The sequence below is a fragment of the Pristiophorus japonicus genome, chromosome 5 (assembly GCF_044704955.1).
Source record: "Pristiophorus japonicus isolate sPriJap1 chromosome 5, sPriJap1.hap1, whole genome shotgun sequence".
Classification (NCBI taxonomy): domain Eukaryota; kingdom Metazoa; phylum Chordata; class Chondrichthyes; family Pristiophoridae; genus Pristiophorus; species Pristiophorus japonicus.
In genome coordinates this window covers 293,773,076-293,793,069 of record NC_091981.1, presented here as the reverse complement: position 1 = coordinate 293,793,069, position 19,994 = coordinate 293,773,076, and the positions used below count along the sequence as shown (strand labels likewise).

Genomic DNA, 19,994 nt, shown 5'->3' with positions numbered 1-19,994 from the left:
CGTGAGGGAACAATATTGGGCGGTAACAATTAAGCGAGCCTGTGGTGATGACTGGAAACATCATTCTCCACACTAAACACACATTGGTAGAAATGTGAAACACAGGAAAACTGAGAACCGTATCTAATATGAGACGGGCAAAGTGGGAAGCAGTCCTCTTAACACCCAACAAAGCGGTAACCATAATTAGGGATGTAGGAAACAACCCTGCAGAAGGTATGATGGGTGAGGGGGAACCCCACTTTTGCGAAGAGGTATGTGAGGATATGGAAGAGGATAGAATAAAAGACGCCCCCCTTCAAACCGCAGAACAAACCTTGTTTGTGGACGGCTCACGAAAATACGTAGAGGGACTACCTCGCACCGGATGGGCCGTAGTTAACCAGGATCTAGAGACAGTTGAATCAGGGCGAATTAATGGGGGGTCATCAGCTCAAGTGGCAGAACTGGTAGCCCTCACCCGGGCACTGGAATTATCGGAAAATAAGATTGTTAATATCTACACGGACAGTAGATATGCATTCGGGGTAGTACACGATAGAAGCTCTTTTAGCAGTCAGTAATAAACCAAAACAGGTAGCGGTTATTAAAATTAAAGCCCACAGGAGGGAGCCGGACCGAACCAGTGCAGATTGGCTGAGTCACCAGGGAAATAAAGCTGCAGACGTAGCTGCACAGAAGGCATTAGAACAGGAAGAGTGTGAGGAAGCCTCAGTCAGTGCCGCTGGGGCCCGAGACAAACAGATAAGTATTGAGAAACTACACCAGGACACTTCTGAGGGGGAAATAGGTATGTGGACAAAGCAGGGCGCAAACGCAAGGGAAGGATAACGTTTGGAGATGAAACGACAAGGTAATGGTGCCTGAATGCATACAGAATACCTTATTGGAGTTGCATCATGGCCTGTCTCATTCAGGACGAGAGGCCAAGACCGGGAGTCTTGGAAGAGATTGGTGGTGGAAAGGGATGGGGAGATATAGCGTTACGTGCGCACAATATAATCCAGGCAGGCCCATTAAAATTAAAATGGGACACCAGCCCCGTCCACTGGGGCCATGGGAACACATACAAATTGATTTCACAGGTCCTTTGCCCCCATCCCATGGAAAAAGATATTGCCTAGTGATTATAGATCAATTTACCCGGTGGGTGGAAGCTTTCCCCACACGTGATTGCACTGCCTCAACAGTGGCAAGGATATTGACCGAGCAGGTGATTCCCCGATGGGGAGTGCCTCAACAGTGGCAAGGATATTCTGACCAAGGCACCCACTTCACCGGAAAAATTGTAAAAACAATATGCCAGCTGATGGGCATAAAACAAAAATTCCACATCCCCTACCACCCGCAGAGTTCTGGGATGGTAGAGCGCATGCTGAGAATGACGTGAGTATCACGTGTCGCGAGTTGGTCGGACCGCAGGGAAAGGGTCCACAGCCAGATAGGGAATGGAAGACCAACAGGAAGAGCAGTGCAAGGAAGGTAGTGCAGGAGTCCCCTGTGGTCATCCCCCTGCAAAACTGTTGAGGGGGATGACTCATCAGGGGAGGACAGCAGCAGCCAAGTTCATGGCACCGTGGCTGGCTCTGTTGCACAGGAGGGCAGGAAAAAGAGTGGGAGAGCGAGTGATAGGGGATTCAATTGTAAGGGGAATAGATAGGCGTTTCTGCGGCCGCAACCGAGACTCCAGGATGGTATGTTGCCTCCCTGGTGCAAGGGTCTAGGATGTCTCGGAGCGGGTGCAGGACATTCTAAAAAGGGAGGGAGATCAGACAGTTGTCGTGGTGCACATTGGTACCAACGACATAGGTAAAAAAAGGGATGAGGTCCTACGAAACGAATTTAAGGAGCTAGGAGCTAAATTAAAAAGTAGGACCTCAAAAGTAGTAATCTCGGGATTGCTACCAGTGCCACGTGCTAATCAGAGTAGGAATCGCAGGATAGCGCAGATGAATACGTGGCTTGAGCAGTGGTGCAGTAGGGAGGGATTCAAATTCCTGGGGCATTGGAACCGGTTCTGGGGGAGGTGGGACCAGTACAAACCGGACGGTCTGCACCTGGGCAGGATCGGAACCAATGTCCTAGGGGGAGTGTTTGCTAGTGCTGTTGGGGAGGAGTTAAACTAATATGGCAGGGGGATGGGAACCAATGCAGGGAGACAGAGGGAAACAAAAAGGAGGCAAAAGCAAAAGACAGAAAGGAGATGAGGAAAAATGGAGGGCAGAGAAACCCAAGGCAAAGAACAAAAAGGGCCATTGTACAGCAAAATTCTAAAAGGACAAAGGGTGTTAAAATAACAAGCCTGAAGGCTTTGTGTCTTAATGCAAGGAGTATCTGCAATAAGGTGGATGAATTAACTGTGCAAATAGATGTTAACAAATATGATGTGATTGGGATTACGGAGACGTGGCTCCTGGATGATCAGGGCTGGGAACTCAACATCCAGGGGTATTCAACATTCAGGAAAGATAGAATAAAAGGAAAAGGAGGTGGGGTAGCATTGCTGGTTAAGGAGGAAATTAAGGCAATAGTTCAGAAGGACATTAGCTTGGATGATGTGGAATCTATATGGGTAGAGCTGCAGAACACCAAAGGGCAAAAAACGTTTGTGGGAGTTGTGTACAGACCTCCAAACAATAGTAGTGATGTTGGGGAGGGCATCAAACATGAGATTAGGGGTGCGTGCAATAAAGGTGCAGCAGTTATAATGGGTGACTTTAATATGCACATAGATTGGGTTAACCAAACTGGAAGCAATACGGTGGAGGAGGATTTCCTGGAGTGCATAAGGGATGGTTTTCTAGACCAATATGTCGAGGAACCAACTAGGGGGGAGGCCATCTTAGACTGGGTGTTGTGTAATGAGAGAGGATTAATTAGCAATCTCGTTGTGCGAGGTCCCTTGGGGAAGAGTGACCATAATATGGTGGAATTCTGCATTAGGATGGAGAATGAAACAGTTAATTCAGAGACCATGGTCCAGAACTTAAAGAAGGCTAACTTTGAAGGTATGAGGCGTGAATTGGCTAGGATAGATTGGCGAATGATACTTAAGGGGTTGACTGTGGATGGGCAATGGCAGACATTTAGAGACCGCATGGATGAACTACAACAATTGTACATTCCTGTCTAGCGTAAAAATAAAAAAAGGAAGGTGGCTCAACCGTGGCTATCAAGGGAAATCAGGGATAGTATTAAAGCCAAGGAAGTGGCATACAAATTGGCCAGAAATAGCAGCGAACCCGGGGACTGGGAGAGATTTAGAACTCAGCAGAGGAGGACAAAGGGTTTGATTAGGGCAGGGAAAATGGAGTACGAGAAGAAGCTTGCAGGGAACATTAAGACGGATTACAAAAGTTTCTATAGATATGTAAAGAGCAAATGGTTAGTAAAAACAAACGTAGGTCCCCTGCAGTCAGAATCAGGGGAAGTCATAACGGGGAACAAAGAAATGGCGGACCAATTGAACAAGTACTTTGGTTCGGTATTCACTAAGGAGGACACAAACAACCTTCCGGATATAAAAGGGGTCGGAGGGTCTAGTAAGGAGGAGGAACTGAGGGAAATCCTTATTAGTCGGGAAATTGTGTTGGGGAAATTGATGGGATTGAAGGCTGATAAATCCCCAGGGCCTGATGGACTGCATCCCAGAGTACTTAAGGAGGTGGCCTTGGAAATAGCGGATGCATTGACAGTCATTTTCCAACATTCCATTGACTCTGGATCAGTTCCTATCGAGTGGAGGGTAGCCAATGTAACCCCACTTTTTAAAAAAGGAAGGAGAGAGAAAACAGGGAATTATAGACCAGTCAGTCTGACATCGGTAGTGGGTAAAATGATGGAATCAATTATTAAGGATGTCATAGCAGTGCATTTGGAAAGAGGTGACATGATAGGTCCAAGTCAGCATGGATTTGTGAAAGGGAAATCATGCTTGACAAATCTTCTGGAATTTTTTGAGGATGTTTCCAGTAGAGTGGACAAGGGAGAACCAGTTGATGTGGGAAATTTGGACTTTCAGAAGGCTTTCGACAAGGTCCCACACAAGAGATTAATGTGCAAAGTTAAAGCGCATGGGATTGGGGGTAGTGTGCTGACATGGACTGAGAACTGGTTGTCAGACAGGAAGCAAAGAGTAGGAGTAAATGGGGACTTTTCAGAATGGCAGACAGTGACTCGTGGGGTACCGCAAGATTCTGTGCTGGGGCCCCAGCTGTTTACACTGTACATTAATGATTTAGACGAGGGGATTAAATGTAGTATCTCCAAGTTTGCGGATGACACTAAGTTGGGTGGCAGTGTGAGCTGCGAGGAGGATGCTATGAGGCTGCAGAGCGACTTGGATAGGTGAGTGGGCAAATGCATGGCAGATGAAATATAATGTGGATAAATGTGAGGTTATCCACTTTGGTGGTAAAAACAGAGAGACAGACTATTATCTGAATGGTGACAGATTGGGAAAAGGGGAGGTGCAACGAGACCTGGGTGTCATGGTACATCAGTCATTAAAGGCTGGCATGTTGGTACAGCAGGCGATTAAGAAAGCAAATGGCATGTTGGCCTTCATAGCGAGGGGATTTGAGTACAGGGGCAGGGAGGTGTTGCTACAGTTGTACAGGGCCTTGGTGAGGCCACACCTGGAGTATTGTGTACAGTTTTGGTCTCCTAACCTGAGGAAGGACATTCTTGCTATTGAGGGAGTGCAGCGAAGGTTCACCAGACTGATTCCCGGGATGGCGGGACTGACCTATCAAGAAAGACTGGATCAACTGGGCTTGTATTCACTGGAGTTCAGAAGAATGAGAGGGGACCTCATAGAAACGTTTAAAATTCTGATGGGGTTAGACAGGTTAGATGCAGGAAGGATGTTCCCAATATTGGGGAAGTCCAGAACCAGGGGACACATTCTAAGGATAAGGGGTAAGCCATTTAGGACCGAGATGAGGAGGAATTTCTTCACCCAGAGAGTGGTGAACCTGTGGAATTCTCTACCACAGAAAGTTGTTGAGACCAATTCACTAAATATATTCAAAACGGAGTTAGATTAAGTCCTTACTACTAGGGGGATCAAGGGGTATGGTGAGAAAGCAGGAATGGGGTACTGAAGTTGCATGTTCAGCCATGAACTCATTGAATGGCGGTGCAGGCTAGAAGGGCCGAATGGTCTACTCCTGCACCTATTTTCTATGTTTCTATGAACCATACCCTTAAGAACGCCCTGGCAGAAGCCATGAAAATGTCAGGAAAAACGTGGACAGAAGTATTACCCATTATATTGATGAAGTTAAGAGCCATGACAAACCGGACAACTGGATTAACCCCTTATGAACTAATGACAGGAAGGGCAATGCAATTACCAGAGAACATCATAACAGTGGGGGCCGATGTAGGCCCATTAAAAGACAAAATAAAACAGTATGCTTTGGAACTAAGTACTCAATTAAAAGGGATGCATAAATTAGTTAGGGACAATCTGGAAGAAAGAGACGCGGAAGCAGAGCTTACAAAGCTCCCTGAAGTCCCGTTGGCGGGAAGTCGCGTTATGGTAAGGGTCCTCCCGGGAAAACCGGGGTTTGCATCAAAATGGATAGGACCGTATGAGGTTATAATCAGCAGGGACACTTGTGCCTGCATCGATATTAAAGGGAACGGGCAATGGAAGCATCGGACCCAGCTTAAGGTTTTTGAACCAGCCGTTTAGCACACGTATTAGTTGTTGTTTGTCTATTTACAGATTGACAGCGAGAGATTCTTCAAGCAAGCCATAGGGCCATTTTGCCTTTGACTATTTGTTAATTATAGAGTAATAAGATGAAACTATATATTGCGATCGGTGCGATTATCATAGTTCGTGTTAGGTCCGGCCTGCTAGCTAGACCAAAACGAGAGTTACATGTGAATACCTTGTTGTACATGTCTTATGTTTATGCGCAAAATGAGAACTTTTCTAGTTGCTGGGTATGTTCGCACATCCCCATACACAGCAAAGGAGGCATACCTTTGAGGTCAATCTCCCTTAACATTTCGGAAGTAGCAGAGTGGGTAATGCGACAAAACGGTACAGGGGAAGTAAATGATACTTGGAACCAGAGTGGGTAATAAAGAAACGTGGAGATCGGGGGGTTACCTTTTGGATGCATTGACGGATGGTACCAGCCGGAATACAACAGGTCGGTACGACCCCCGTCCCTGGTTTTGACCAACACCTCAGGAGTTGGAAGGCCCACCGCTGACATTTGTTTCACTAGAAACCTGACTGGTGAGAAAACAGGTTTTGTAGCAGGATATAGCAATTGTACGCAATACTTTAACCTCACCAGGTGGAACACAATAGCCAGCGAAACAACAAACCAGGGGTTCTTTGAAATAGAGGGTTTGAAGAATCAGACAAGTAGCCAGGACTGGGACCCTAAGATTAGGTGGCGATGGGGGCTGAGAGAGAGATTGGGATCGAATCTAACAGCATACAATGGCACTTATTTTGTGTGCAGGCATAAGGCCTACCCCTGGTTGCCACAGGACTGGAGGGGGTCCTGTTATTTGGGATATGTGGTCCCCTTTTGTCAGATGGGTACGTACTTTAGCAGAAGTACAGACACCAGGTCGACTAAGACGAGATCTTACCCCGGTAGAGAGGCTATTTGGGGTCATGATGCTCCCATTCGGGATAGGACGCACCATGGATGAATTACGTAACCTAGAGAGGGTACTGGAACAGTTAACGACACTGCTGAAGCAATAGAGGGCATAACGGATTAAATGGTAGCCATACGCACAATGGTACTCCAGAACCGAATGGCCCTAGATTATATACTAGCACAAAGTGGGGGCACATGTGCCTTAATTGGAGCTGAATGTTGCACTTACATTCCCGATAATTCAGAAAACATAACCAACCTCGCTGATCACATAAGAAGGGAGGTAAATAAGTTATTCACAACAGCAGGAAGATCTGGCTGGTTTGACTGGCTGTTAGGGGGATCCTGGAGGTCCTATCTTATGCATGGAGTAATTATTCTGGTAGTAATAATAATTACTTGCTGTCTGATTATCGGGTGTTTTAATATCTGCTGTAAAGTTATGATGGCCCGACTGATGCCAGTAACCAGTGTAATCGCCGAAGAAGAAGCACACCTGATGGAAATACCTGAAGACACCAAGGATGAAGAAACAGACGACGATGACACCGACCACTATCTTTGAAGGGTAGCCTAGAGCTACAGGCAAGGTGAAGATACGGAACATCAGGGAAGTAACATACCCCAAAGGACGAAAATATGACACCATGTTAATATCATTGTGGTCATCTGGATTTCGTGAACATCCTCCAGGACCAAAAGGGGGAATATTGTTGGAGCGGATTTTTGGACATATACTGGACTAGTATACGGGACCAAACATTTGTTTTTATTTTCCCCTTTAATGAATTTTATAAGGGACAATACTGATTCATTATGCTTTATATAAAAAAACAGTTAGACCTCAAGGTATGCTGGCCTTGAGTTATGGAGATAGGAAAGTGAGATAATGAACGACTGGAGAGATAATTAAGTGGGAAGTTTGTCTATACCGGTGCCAAAAGGCCTGCACTTGTTTATAGTGCCCTGTCACAATGAAGGCTGGTTTATATCAAGAACTCAGCCTTGGATAGTAAACCTTGTAATGCGATGATTAGACTTAAGGACTAGTGCTAAAACATGTGATGTAAAATGACGTAATTTGTAAGATAAAAGAACCTCACTGGAGATACCAATTTGAGAAGTGGTTCAGAGACAGGGGTCTCTAACACTTCTCCCAAAGCTTTGTCTCCGATTTAATCAACCTCTCTTTATATATTATATAGTCTCGGAAATATTTTTCCACAACAGTAGGCCAATTGGCCCCCTCGACCACTGCTCCATCATTCAATGAGATCATGGCTGATCTTCTACCTCAACTCCACTTACCTGCACTATCCCCATATCGCTCGATTCCCTTTATTTCCAAAAATCTATCAATCTCTATTATGGCACTTCAAATGCATATCCACGTACTTATTAAATGCTATGAGGGTTTCTGCCTCTACCACACTTTCAGGCAGTGAGTTCCAGACCCCCACCACCCTCTGGGTGAAAAAATATCTCCTCAACTTCCTCTAATCCTCTACCAATTACTTTAAATCTATGCCCCCTGGTTGTTGACCCCTCTGCTAAGGGAAACAGGTGCTTCCTATACACTGTATCTAGGCCCCTCATAATTTTATGCACCTGAATTACATTTCCCCTCAGCCTTTTCTGTTCCAAAGAAAACAATCATAGCCTATCCAATCTTTCCTCATATCTAAAATTCTCCAGTCCTGGCAACATCTTTGTAAATCTTCTCTATACCCTCTCTTGTGCAATCATATCATCCCTGTAATGCGGTGAGCAGAACTGCACGCAGTACTCTAACTGTGGCCTAACTAGCTTTTTATACTGTTGAGGCATAACCTCCATGTTCTTATATTCTATGCCTTAGTTAATAAGAGTATTCCACATGCCTTCTTAACCACCATATTTACCTGTCCTATTGCTCGATTAATAAAGGATGGAATCACTGCAATAGTAAGAAACGATATTGGCTCAAATGATAAGGATGTTGAAACAGTTTGGGTGGAGATAAGGAACAATAAGGGGAAAAAGTCACTGGTGGGTGTAGTCTATAGGCCCCCTAACAGTAACAACTCTGTTGGTTGGAGCATAAACCAGGAAATAGTGGGGGCTTGTAAAAAGGGAACAGCAATAATCATGGGTGATTTTAACCTCCATATTGATTGGACAAATTAAATTGGTCAGGATAGCCTTGAGGAGGAGTTCATAGTGCGTAAGGGATGGGTTTCTTGAGCAGTATGTAACGGAACCAGAGGGCAGGCTTTCTTAAATCTGGTGCTGTGTAATGAAACAGGATTAATAAACAATCTCCTAGTAAAGGATCCCCTCGGAATGAGTCAACATAGCCTGATTGAATTTCAAATTCAGATGGAGGGTGAGAAAGGTGGATCTCTAACCAGCGTACTAAGCTTAAATAAAGGAGACTATGAAGGTATGAGGGCAGAGTTGACTGGGAAAATAGATTAAAGTGTAGGACGGTTGGTGAACAGTGGTGTACATTTAAGGAGATATTTCACAACTCTCAAGAAAAATATATTCCAGTGAAAAGGAAAGGGTATAAGAGAAAAGATAGCAATCTGTGGCTAACTAAAGAAATAAAGGAAGGTATCCCATTAAAATCAAGGGCATACAAAGTGGCCAAAACTATCGGGAGGACAGAAGACTGGAAAGCTTTTAAAAGCCAGCAAAGAACGACTAAAGAAAATGATTAAGAAAGGGAAGATAGACTTTGAAAGTAAACTAGCGCAAAATATAAAAACAGACAGCAAGAGCTTCTATAGGTATATAAAAAGGAAAAGGATGGCTAAAGTAAATGTTGGTCCCTTAGAAATGGGGAATATGGAGATGGCAGAAACTCTGAACAAATATTTTGTATCAGTCTTTATGGTAGAGGACACTAACAATATTCCGACAGTGGATAGTCTGGGGGCTATGGGGCGGAGGAGCGTAACACAATCACAATCACTAAGGAGGTGGTACTCAGTAAGATAATGGGACTAAAGGCAGATAAATCGCCTGGACCTGATGGCTTGCATCCTAGGGTCTCAAGAGAAGTAGCGGCAGGGATTGTGGATGCATTCGTTGTAATTTACCAAAATTCCTTGGATTCTGGAGAGATCCCAGCAAATTGGAAAACTGCAAATGTAATGCCCCTATTTAAAAAAGGAGGCAGACAAAAAGCAGGAAACTATAGACCAGTTAGCCTAACATCTGTGGTTGGGAAAATGTTGGAGTCCATTATTAAAGAAGCAGTAGCAGGACATTTGGAAAAGCATAATTCGGTCAGGCAGAGTCAGCATGGATTTATGAAGGAGAAGTTATGTTTGACAAATTTGCTGGAGTTCTTTGAGGATGTACAAACAGGGTGGTTTAAAGGGGAACCAGTGGATGTGGTGTATTTGGACTTCCAGAAGGCATTTGACAAGGTGCCATATAAAAGATTACTGCACAAGATAAAAGTTCACGGGGTTGGGTGGTAATATATTAGCATGGATAGAGGATTGGCATGGAATGGCAACCAGTAACTAGTGGGGTGCCGCAGGGATCAGTGCTGAAACCCCAACTATTTATAATCTATATAAACAACTTAGAAGAAGGGACTGAGTGCAACATAGCCAAGTTTGCTGACGATACAAAGATGGGAGGAAAAGCAATGTGTGAGGAGGACACAAAAAATCTGCAAAAGGACATAGACAGACTAAGTGAGTGGGCAAAGATTTGGCAGATGGAGTATAATGTTGAAAAGCGTGAGGTCACGCACTTTGGCAGAACAAAAAATCAAAGAGCAAGTTATTATTTAAATGAAAAAGATTGTAAAGTGCCGCACTACAGCAGGACCTGGGGGTAGTCTTGTGCATGAAACACAAAAGAATAGTATGCAGGTACAGCAAGTGATCAGGAAGGCCAATGGAATCTTTGCCTTTATTGCAAAGGGGATGGAGTATAAAAGCAGGGAAGTCTTGCTACAGCTATATAAGGTATGGGTGAGGCCACACCTGGAATACTGCATGTCGTTTTGGTTTCCATATTTACGAAAGGATATACTTGATTTGGAGGTGGTTCAGAGAAGGTTCACTAGGTTGATTCTGGGGATGAGGGGTTGAGTATTGAGGAAAGGTTGAGTAGGTTGAGTAGGTTGGGCCTTTACTCATTGGAATTCAGAAGAATGAGAGGTGATCTTATCGAAACGAATAAGATTATCAGGGTGCTTGACAAGGTGGATGCAAAGAGGATGTTTCCACTGATAGGGGAGACTAGAACTAGAGGGCATAATCTTAGAATTAGGTGCCGCCCATTTAACACAGAGATGAGGAGGAATTTCTTCTCTCAGAGGGTTGTAAATCTGTGGAATTCGCTGCCTCAGAGAGCTGTGGAAGCTGGGTCATTGAATAAATTTAAGACAGAGATAGACAGTTTCTTAACCGATAAGGGATTAAGGGGTTATGGGGAGCAGGCAGGGAAGTGGACCTGATTCAATGATCGGATCAGCCAGGATCGTATTAAATGGCTGAGCAGGCTCGAGGGGCCGTATGGCTCCTATGTTCTTATCAACCATCTACTGTCCTTGTTTTTTTTTGGAAATCTACCACTACTGATCACCTCCTTCAATTCGTTCCTTTCCCCTCTTGTCTGAATTCCCACTCTTTTCAAATTCCCCAATGAACTACTCTGGTTACAATCACTCCATGTGTAGCAAGGTGCTCTCCAGCTTGTTGCTAACAGAGAAGTACAGGTGGCCCATGAGAGGGATGATGGTGAGAGGGGACATGGAAGTGTGGGCTCCTCTCAAAGTGCTTATACCTCTCCCTCGTTGCCACCAACCCCCTTAGTCAGAGCCCCAAGGTGGCTCCTCGGATCGCAATGGCCGAGTCTTCCCCTGCACAGTCGCAGGTGGAGCAGACTTTGGTGGGGCCATCAAAGGCTCCAAAACCCAAAGGACATCCACTAAGAGTGTCTGTAGCAGGGAAGTGAGCCTCTGCTGAAGCCACAGGGGTTGCACTTCGTAGAAGCACATGGAAGAGAAAGATGACACACAAGTAGATTCACAAAGGTGGCCACTTGAATGTTTTATTCAATGTTAATGTTAAGTTTCCGTTAATGTATTGTCATCCATAAAAATCTTTATTTTCACCAGTTTAGCGTCTTGAACAAGTTTGTGTGCAGGTTTGGAGGAGGCCTAGTGAGTTGCAGTGACTGGTGAAACATAATGGCACCTCCAGCAATGTTGGTCAGTGTAAAATTAATGGCTTGGTCAGTTATCCTTTAAAGGGATTCTTTATGGTGTTGCTGTGAGGTGGTGCCAACCTGATGCAGCATGTGGAAGTCATGTGGGTGTATTGCATAAAGTTAACTAACTCTGGGCATGATGAGGCCATTCGAGGGCTCCTGGTCAGCAATGTGCTCGGCTGCTGGTGGGATCTGGCCTGCAGCTTCCTCCAGCTCCTGCTCCTCCTGGTCTCCCAGCCGATGATCCTGCTCCTCCTCCTGCTCCTCTGAAGAGGCTGTGCGCTTCTCATGCAGCACTAAAATTGCTGCTGCAACAATTCTGGAGACCCTAGTTGGTGCGGACTGAAGGGCTATTCCAGATCTGTTAAGGCATCTGAAGTGCAGGGAACGGAACCGAACTTCGGGTCCGGAGCACTACCTGGGTGATGCGAACAGCGATGATGTCACGATCTCCGGGCGAAGGAGATCGGGGCACAATGCCATACCGCCGCCGCAAACCTCCTGCCGAATACAGCGGCAGTCGACCGCCTCGCTGCGCCCGTTGGTAAGTGCTTAGCGCCTTATTATCACCCGCCAGAGACGATAATGGGAGGAGCTGAGAAGGCCAATTTCTAGGTCCTTGTCTGCAATAAAATTCTCCTGTAGATGAACTATTGTCTGATAGTGCCTGATATGGGTTCCATTTCTCAGACTAGCCCTCAGATATTGAACGGAAGAAAGCTATTTCTCTCCAGCCGACAAAGAGCTATCCAAACTAATCTCACTTTCCAGCTCTTGGTCCGTAATCTTGTAGGTTACGGCAATTCAAGTGAATATCCAAGTACTTTTTAAATGTGGTGAAGGTTTCTGCCTCTACCACCCTTTCAGGCAGTGAGTTCCAGACCCCCACCACCTTCTAGGTGAAAACATTTCCCCTCAAATCCCCTCTAAACCTCATACCAATTACTTTAAATCTATGCCCCTTGGTTATTGACCCCACTGCTAAGGGAAATAGGTCCTTCCTATCCATTCTGTCTAGGCCCCTCATAATTTTTATACACCTCAATAAGGTCTCCCCTCAGCCTCCTCTGTTCCAAACAAAACAAACCCAGCCTGTCCAATCTTTCCTCATAGCTAAACTTCTCCAGTCCAGGCAACATTACCCTTCTCTCTTATCGGTCTTATCCAAAGACCATTTATTTTTGCACCAGTATCTTTGCTATTTGTACATGGATTAAAAAATTCCCCTCTGTGTCTATTTGCTCCCGACCCTATTTTCCTTTTTCTGCAATTTCTAGGCCCTCTCTCATCCAGCAATGATCCTTTGTTCAACCCTTTCTCCAGACCATGGCTCCAGTGTTTGTATCTCCCACTCCTCAATATTCATCAGTCCGTCTTCTGTCCTGCTCTTGTCCCGGTTTGAGTCCCACTTGAATGAGCCTTCAGCTTCCAACTGCACTCCTTTGCTATTCTCTGGCACTCCCAGTGTTGTGCTTATCACTGACGCTTCCACAGCATCAACTCTAATTGTTGCATCCCCTGCTGTTCGGCCATCTCACCCCTCCTGCTCCTCCTAGACTAACTTCTGTAACCTTCTCACACTCTTCCATAGCCCCTCTCTAACCCCACTTGTGGATCATCAATCACCAATCTGCTCTGTATCGTCCTCATAAGAACATTGGAACATAAAAATTTGGCGCAGGAGTAGGCCATACCCCTTTCAAGCCTGGTCCACCATTCAATGAGATCATGGCTGATCTTCAATCTCAACTCCATTTTCTTGCCCAATCCCCATAATCGCTTGATTCCCCATGAGTCCAAAAATCCATCTATCTCAGCCTTGAATTTCCTCAATGATTCATATCCACAGCCCTTTGGGTTAGAATTTTTCTAAAGATTCACAGCCCTCTGAGTGAAGAAATTCCTCCTCATTTCTGTCTTAAATGGCCGATCCCTTATCCTGAGACTATGCCCCCCCCCTAGTTCTAGACTCTCCAGCCAGGGGAAACAGCCTCTCAGCATCGACCCTGTCAATTCCCCTCAGAATCTTATATATTTCAATGAAATCACTCTCATTCTTCTAAACTCCAGACAATATAGGCCCAGTCTACTCAAACACTCCTCATAGGACAACTCTCTCATCCCAGGGATCAATCCAGTGAACAAGTGAACCCTCTAGAATGCGTACTTCACTGAAATCAGGCGTTTGACATCCTTACACATAGAAATATGGATAAGGTTTGGTGTTTCCTTCCCCCTTACTGAAGCCTTTCCATCTGGCTATATTTTCCATCACCTGTTCCATACAAAGCACGACAACAGTGGCATAGCCCTTAATGCCAAGTGGCAGCTTGGCCTGACCATTATTCATCTGGCAACTCCTCATTGAGCATCTCATCCTTTTTTGTCCTTCTCACCTCTCATTCAAAGTCCTTGCTGCTCTCTCAAGCCTCATGTTGACTTCCTCACTTAGATGTTCACCTTTCTCTTCACCTTTAGCTTTTGCACTGAGCAGTTTCTGATCTTTGGTGATTTGAAATAACACCTAAACTTCCTCAGCCCTCTATTCTCCAATTGCTCTGCCTTCCTCTCCTCATTCAATTTTACCTTTCTTTTAAACTCCCCCATCCATACTCACAGCTAGTGTCTCAATACAGCTTTTCAGTGGTCCCTCCACTCCCACCTCAGCAAAAAAAATTCACCTCTAGCTCCCTCATGAATTCGCTCTCAAGCTCCCAAATGTTGATTTGGCTCAACGGGTAACACTCTCACCTCCTAAACAAAAGGTTGTGGGTTCAAGGACGTCAGAATTTGAGCACATAATCTAGACTGCACTAAAGGAATGCTGCATTGTCAGAGGTACCATCTTTTGGATGTGATGTTAAACGGAGCCAGTTCAGATGGACACATGGGGGAAGAAATTTGCCTGGTTTGCACCTACCGTTAGCACCTCTAAGGGGGGGGGGGGAGCTGTGTGTGTGTGGTAACGGGGCACTAAGGGGTTACTGGCTGGGCACGGCAAATTCACTGGCACCCGCAAATTTCCTTGGCGGTTTTGCAGTGGCGTTAAAACTTACCACCTCGCTCTCTTGCGCCTCGTAGATCATGACGTCATCCGGTGAGCAGTGACCCGGATGTGATATTCGGTTCCGCCCAATGCAGCATCACCGGGCGTCGACAATGGCAGATGCAGGAGGCGTTGTCACCTCGGCTGGCCGCTTGGGGAGTGATAGTTAAAGGCAGTGGTGGTCAGGTAGGGCAAAATCTACTTCTCTCCCCAGTCTGGTGCATCCCGATTGCATTTGATGTCCTGATTCATCAGCGCCGCTCTCTGAGTCCATAGGGCTGCTATGCCTGTAGCACAGGTCCCGTGGCCCCACAGAGAGAGCCTGAAAAGTGATGGAGCCCATCATTGTTCAGCGCTCTGCCACTACTACCCCTCTCACTTACGAAAGCGCACTAAGGGTAGTGAGAGCACCTGATTTAGCGCTCTACTTCTCTCTTGGAGCTCTAAAGTGGAAGTTCCCTGGATGAGAAAAGGATTATCGCCTGGCAATACTTTTGCGCTCCTTCAACTCTCCCCCTTGCTCTGTCCTCCTCTTATCCCTACACAGTGAGAATGTCATTGCATTGAGTTATAGTGCCACTGATCCATAATGCCACTATCAAGCCACTACATCAAGTATTTCCAAAGACTAATCCCAATTTCTAGAACTCACAGTCTTACATCTGCTTGTTATCTAATATACCTGATTTTGTTGCAGCAGCACGCCTCAACGTGTGGAGAGCCCTTCGCCTGATATGGCCTCTGGGATATTTCCTCCTTGTAGATCGCACTGCTATTGGACAGAGAAGCAATTACTTGATTGGTCAAAATAACAATGTACCCATTCTGTCCTTGTGTCCAAGTCCTTGGTGTCCTTTTCTTTTTGCAATTTCTTTGAGTTTTACCTATTTAAATATTGAAAGCCAATAGAAAATGTCGTCTATAAATTACTGTTGGTGATATTCACCATTTTCAAGGGTGAAACTTAGATAGTCATCATAGGCAATGCCTTGGAATCGAAGAAGACTTGCTTCCACTCTTAAAGTGAGTCCTTAAGTGGTTGAACAATCCAATACGAGAGCCACAGTCCCTGTCACTGTGGGACATATAGTCGTTGAGGGAAGGGGTGGGTGGGACAGGTTTGCCGCACGCCCTTTCCACGGCCTGCGCTTGATTTCTGCATGCTCTCGGCGATGGGGCTCGAGGTGCTCAGCGCCCTCCCAGATGCACTTCCTCCACTTAGGGCGGTCTTTGGCCAGGGTCTCCCAGGTGTCAGTGGGGATGTTGCACTTTATCAGGGAGGCTTTGAGGGTGTCCTTGTAACGTTTCCTCTGTCCACCTTTGGCTCATTTGCTGTGAAGAGCGCTTGCTTTGGGAGTCGCGTGTCTGGCATGCGAACGATGTGGCCTGCCCAGCGGAGCTGATCAAGTGTGTTCAGTGCTTCAATGCTGGGGATGTTGGCCTGGTCGAGGACGCTAATGTTGGTGCGTCTGTTCTCCCACGGGATTTGTAGGATCTTGCGGAGACATCGTTGGTGGTATTTCTCCAGCAATTTGAGGTGTCTACTGTACATGGTCCATGTCTCTGAGCCATACAGGAGGGCGGGTATTACTACAGCCCTGTAGACCATGAGCTTGGTGGCAGATTTGAGGGCCTAGTCTTCAAACGCTCTTTTCCTCAGGCGGCCGAAGGCTGCACTGGCGCACTGAAGGCGGTGTTGAATCTCGTCATCAATGTCTGCTCTTGTTGATAAGAGGCTCCCGAGGTATGGGAAATGGTCCACTTTGTCCAGGGCCACGCCGTGGATCTTGATGACTGGGGGGGCAGTGCTGTGCGGCAAGGACAGGCTGGTGGAGGAGCTTTGTCTTACGAATGTTTAGTGTAAGGCCCAGGCTTTCGTACGCCTCAGTAAATACGTCGACTATGTCCTGGAGTTCAGCTTCTGTATGTGCGCAGATGCAGACGTGGGCGTCGTCCGCGCACTGTAGCTCAACGACAGAGGTTGGGGTGGTCTTGGACCCGGCCTGGAGATGACAAAGGTTGTGCAGGTTTCCACTGGTTCTGTAGTTTCGTTCCTCTCCAGCGGGGAGCTTGTTGACTGTGAGGTGGAGCATGGCAGCGAGGAACATTGAGAAGAGGGTTGGGGCGATGATGCAGCCCTGCTTGACCCCGGTCCGGACGTGTAATGGATCCGTTGGTAAGGATCACTGACTGTATGTCGTCGTGGAGCAGGCGGAGGTGGTGATGAACTTTTGGGGTCATCCGAAACGGAGGAGGACACTCCATAGACCCTCATGGTTCTACCCTCCTAACATGTTGCAGGTTAAGAGATAGCCTAAAAATTACTTTTTGTGATACTGAATGAACACATAACACATTTGTGTCATATTCTGTTGTACACTATTTTAGCTGAACCTTTAACACACTTAAGTCAAACAGGCAATGACTATCGCCAACAATTGAGTCTAACCTCCGCACCTTGATATTCAACGGCATTATCTTCTCCGAATCACCCACCATCAACATCCTGGAGGTCATCATGGACCAGAAACTTAACTGGACTAGCCACACAATTTAAGAACGAATTATGTTTAAATGCTGTGCTTTAAGTGAGCTCATACAGGTTTAAAGACAAAAATCACAGGCTGCAACTCAAATGACTAAAGCCTTTTGCTCTTACTGGTCACATGTTAAATACTGATATTTCCATTTCTATCATTGCTCCTTATATATTTGAGAAGATGAGATCTAACGCCTGAAGTTCTTGAGGTAGATAGTGCAGATAATCTGGATGGGTAGAGGCAAGATTTGGGGATCTGGTTACATTGCATCCTGTCCCCTTTATCTAGTGCCAAAAATTCCACCTAATTTAAAGGAGCGTTGCATAATTCACGACCCATGTATTTGGGCATGTATTATGACGTAATGCATTTAAGGGAAATAATAGGTTATGAAGTCTACTTCTCTTTTGTTATGCACTCACAGCATCACAGCAATAACAACAATTTACATTTATATAGCGACTTTAACATAGTAAAACTTTCCAACATACTTCACAGGAGCCTTGTAGGAGGGGGCTCAGAAGACTCGGGGCGGGGGGGAGCGGGGGGTGTGGAAAGTATTTTTATCTAAGCTGATACCATACGGTATTTGTGTGCCTTTTGATTAAAATGGAGTCCTGGCCCTTCCAGAACTTTCTGCATTTTAGCAGTCAGCTTGCATAAACAGCTAAACCTGCTGTTAGATGGCTGATGGCCATCAGACAGCTAGGAGACAAGTCATGCTGAGACAAGTAACCCCCCATGGTGCTCTCCTATTGTCTACACTACAGGAGTTCCATGTCACCCCACCCTTATCTTCTAGCCATTATCTCTTTCCTTTACCTCATCCATTTGATGCAAACAGATAAACTGACCAGGAAATTGAAACAATCCTGACACAATACAAGACAGGTGATAGCCCATTACCTATGACTCATGGAGTAATGGCCGTTTGGCTTTCTGATAACCCTGACAAAAGGAAATATCTGGACACCATGTCAGGACCAGGATATAGTAATTAACTCTTTATCTGTATTCACTGACTGTGAGACAGAGCAATACACAGGGAGAGGCCAGAACTTTGGTTTTACTGTATAAATATCTTGTTAAACTGAACCATTTCGGAGGTGTTCATTTAGCCCTTGACTGAGTGAAACCTACTCCTTGCGAGCAAGTAAATTAAAAAGGAAACTTCTACCGGAGCTGTAAGTGTCGGAGTCTTTCTTTTCGGAGGTCGAGATTTCGACAGGGGGGAGGTGGTTGGGGGGGCAGATCGTAAATTTTGTGGGGGAATTGGTGGCCTCAGGGGGTGGGGGGGGGAAGAACAGAAGGATCAGGCAGTGTCTATTGCAGGGTAGATCCAGCAGGTAAATGGAAAGGAGCTTAGTTCCTGGATGCAGCCGTTCTCACCTTCCCTTAGCTGGGCCCGGGAAACAAGACCAAACAGAGTCAAATTTAAAATGGTGGATCACCATGCGGTTCGGAGCCTCACTATAGTATTTAAAGTGCCAACCCACCTCCTTCCTGCGAGGTTAAACCGGAAGTGAGCGGGTCGGGGTCGCAATCAAGATGTCTAACTCGTTAACCTCACATCCGACCCCAAACCACCCGTTTTTTGGGATAAAATTACTCCCAAATATTCAGTTCAGGTCACAAGGTCACACCCTGGAATTATACTATTGTATAGTTAGATATTGGGCCGTATCAACTGTAAGGTTCTCAAATACATTACGGGAGTTACTAGTAGCACTGTAGCCAAAAGTATACATAAGGCAAAACCCTGAATTTGCAAGGATACTTGAACCTAGGACATGGACCAGGATAAGGTGTGTCGACATGGGGCATGGAGGAATATAGGAACAGGAGTTGGCTGTTTAGCTCATTGAGCCTGTTCCACCATTCAATGAGATCATGACTGATCTGTGACCATAGCCCTGAATAACTTTGGTTACCAGAAACCGATCAATCTCAGATTTAAAATTAACATTGACCCAGCATCAATTACCATTTCCGGAAGAGAGTTCCAAATCTCTACCACTCTTTGCATGTTAAAGTGTTTCCTAACTTCATTCTTGAAAGACCTGCAGCTAATTTTTAGGCTATGTCCCTAGTCCTAGATTCTCCAACAAGTGGAAATAGTTTCTCTTCAGCCACCCTATAAGTTCCTGACAACATCTTGAAAAATCACCCCTTAATCTTCTAAATTCTGGGGAATACAACCCTAGTTTGTGTAATCACACTTTATAATTTAACCCTTGGAGTCCGGGTATCATTCTAGAAAATCTACTCTGCACTCCCTCCAAAGCCAATATATCCTTCCGAGCGTACAGTGCCCAGAACTCCAGGTGTGCTCTAACTAGGGCTTTGTATAGCTGCAGCTTAACTTCTAACCCCTTGTATTCTAGTCCTCTAGATATAAATTCCATTAGCCTTTTTGATTATTTTCCTAAATAGTGGAGTGACATGTGCAATTTTCCAATCTAAAGGAATGGTTCCTGAATTGAGAGAACTTTGGAAGATAGGGTATCGGGAATGTTCTCACCTACTTCCTTTAAAACCCTGGGATGAAAACCA

At 45.5% G+C, this 19,994-nt stretch overlaps 1 protein-coding gene across 15 annotated transcripts in view; it reads right to left on the bottom strand.

Annotated features, from left to right (window-relative positions):
- LOC139264759 (speriolin-like) overlaps positions 1-19,994 on the bottom strand; it is a 395,630-nt gene that overhangs the window by 136,990 nt on the left and 238,646 nt on the right. For 12 of the 15 annotated variants that reach the window (XM_070881830.1, XM_070881833.1, XM_070881832.1 and 9 more), the window contains one exon: positions 15,584-15,673. The exons of the other annotated variants lie outside the window; for them this stretch is intronic. In XM_070881830.1, coding sequence (XP_070737931.1) covers positions 15,584-15,673 — 90 coding nt within the window. The remainder of the gene's footprint in view (positions 1-15,583; positions 15,674-19,994) is intronic. 15 annotated transcript variants of the gene reach the window in all.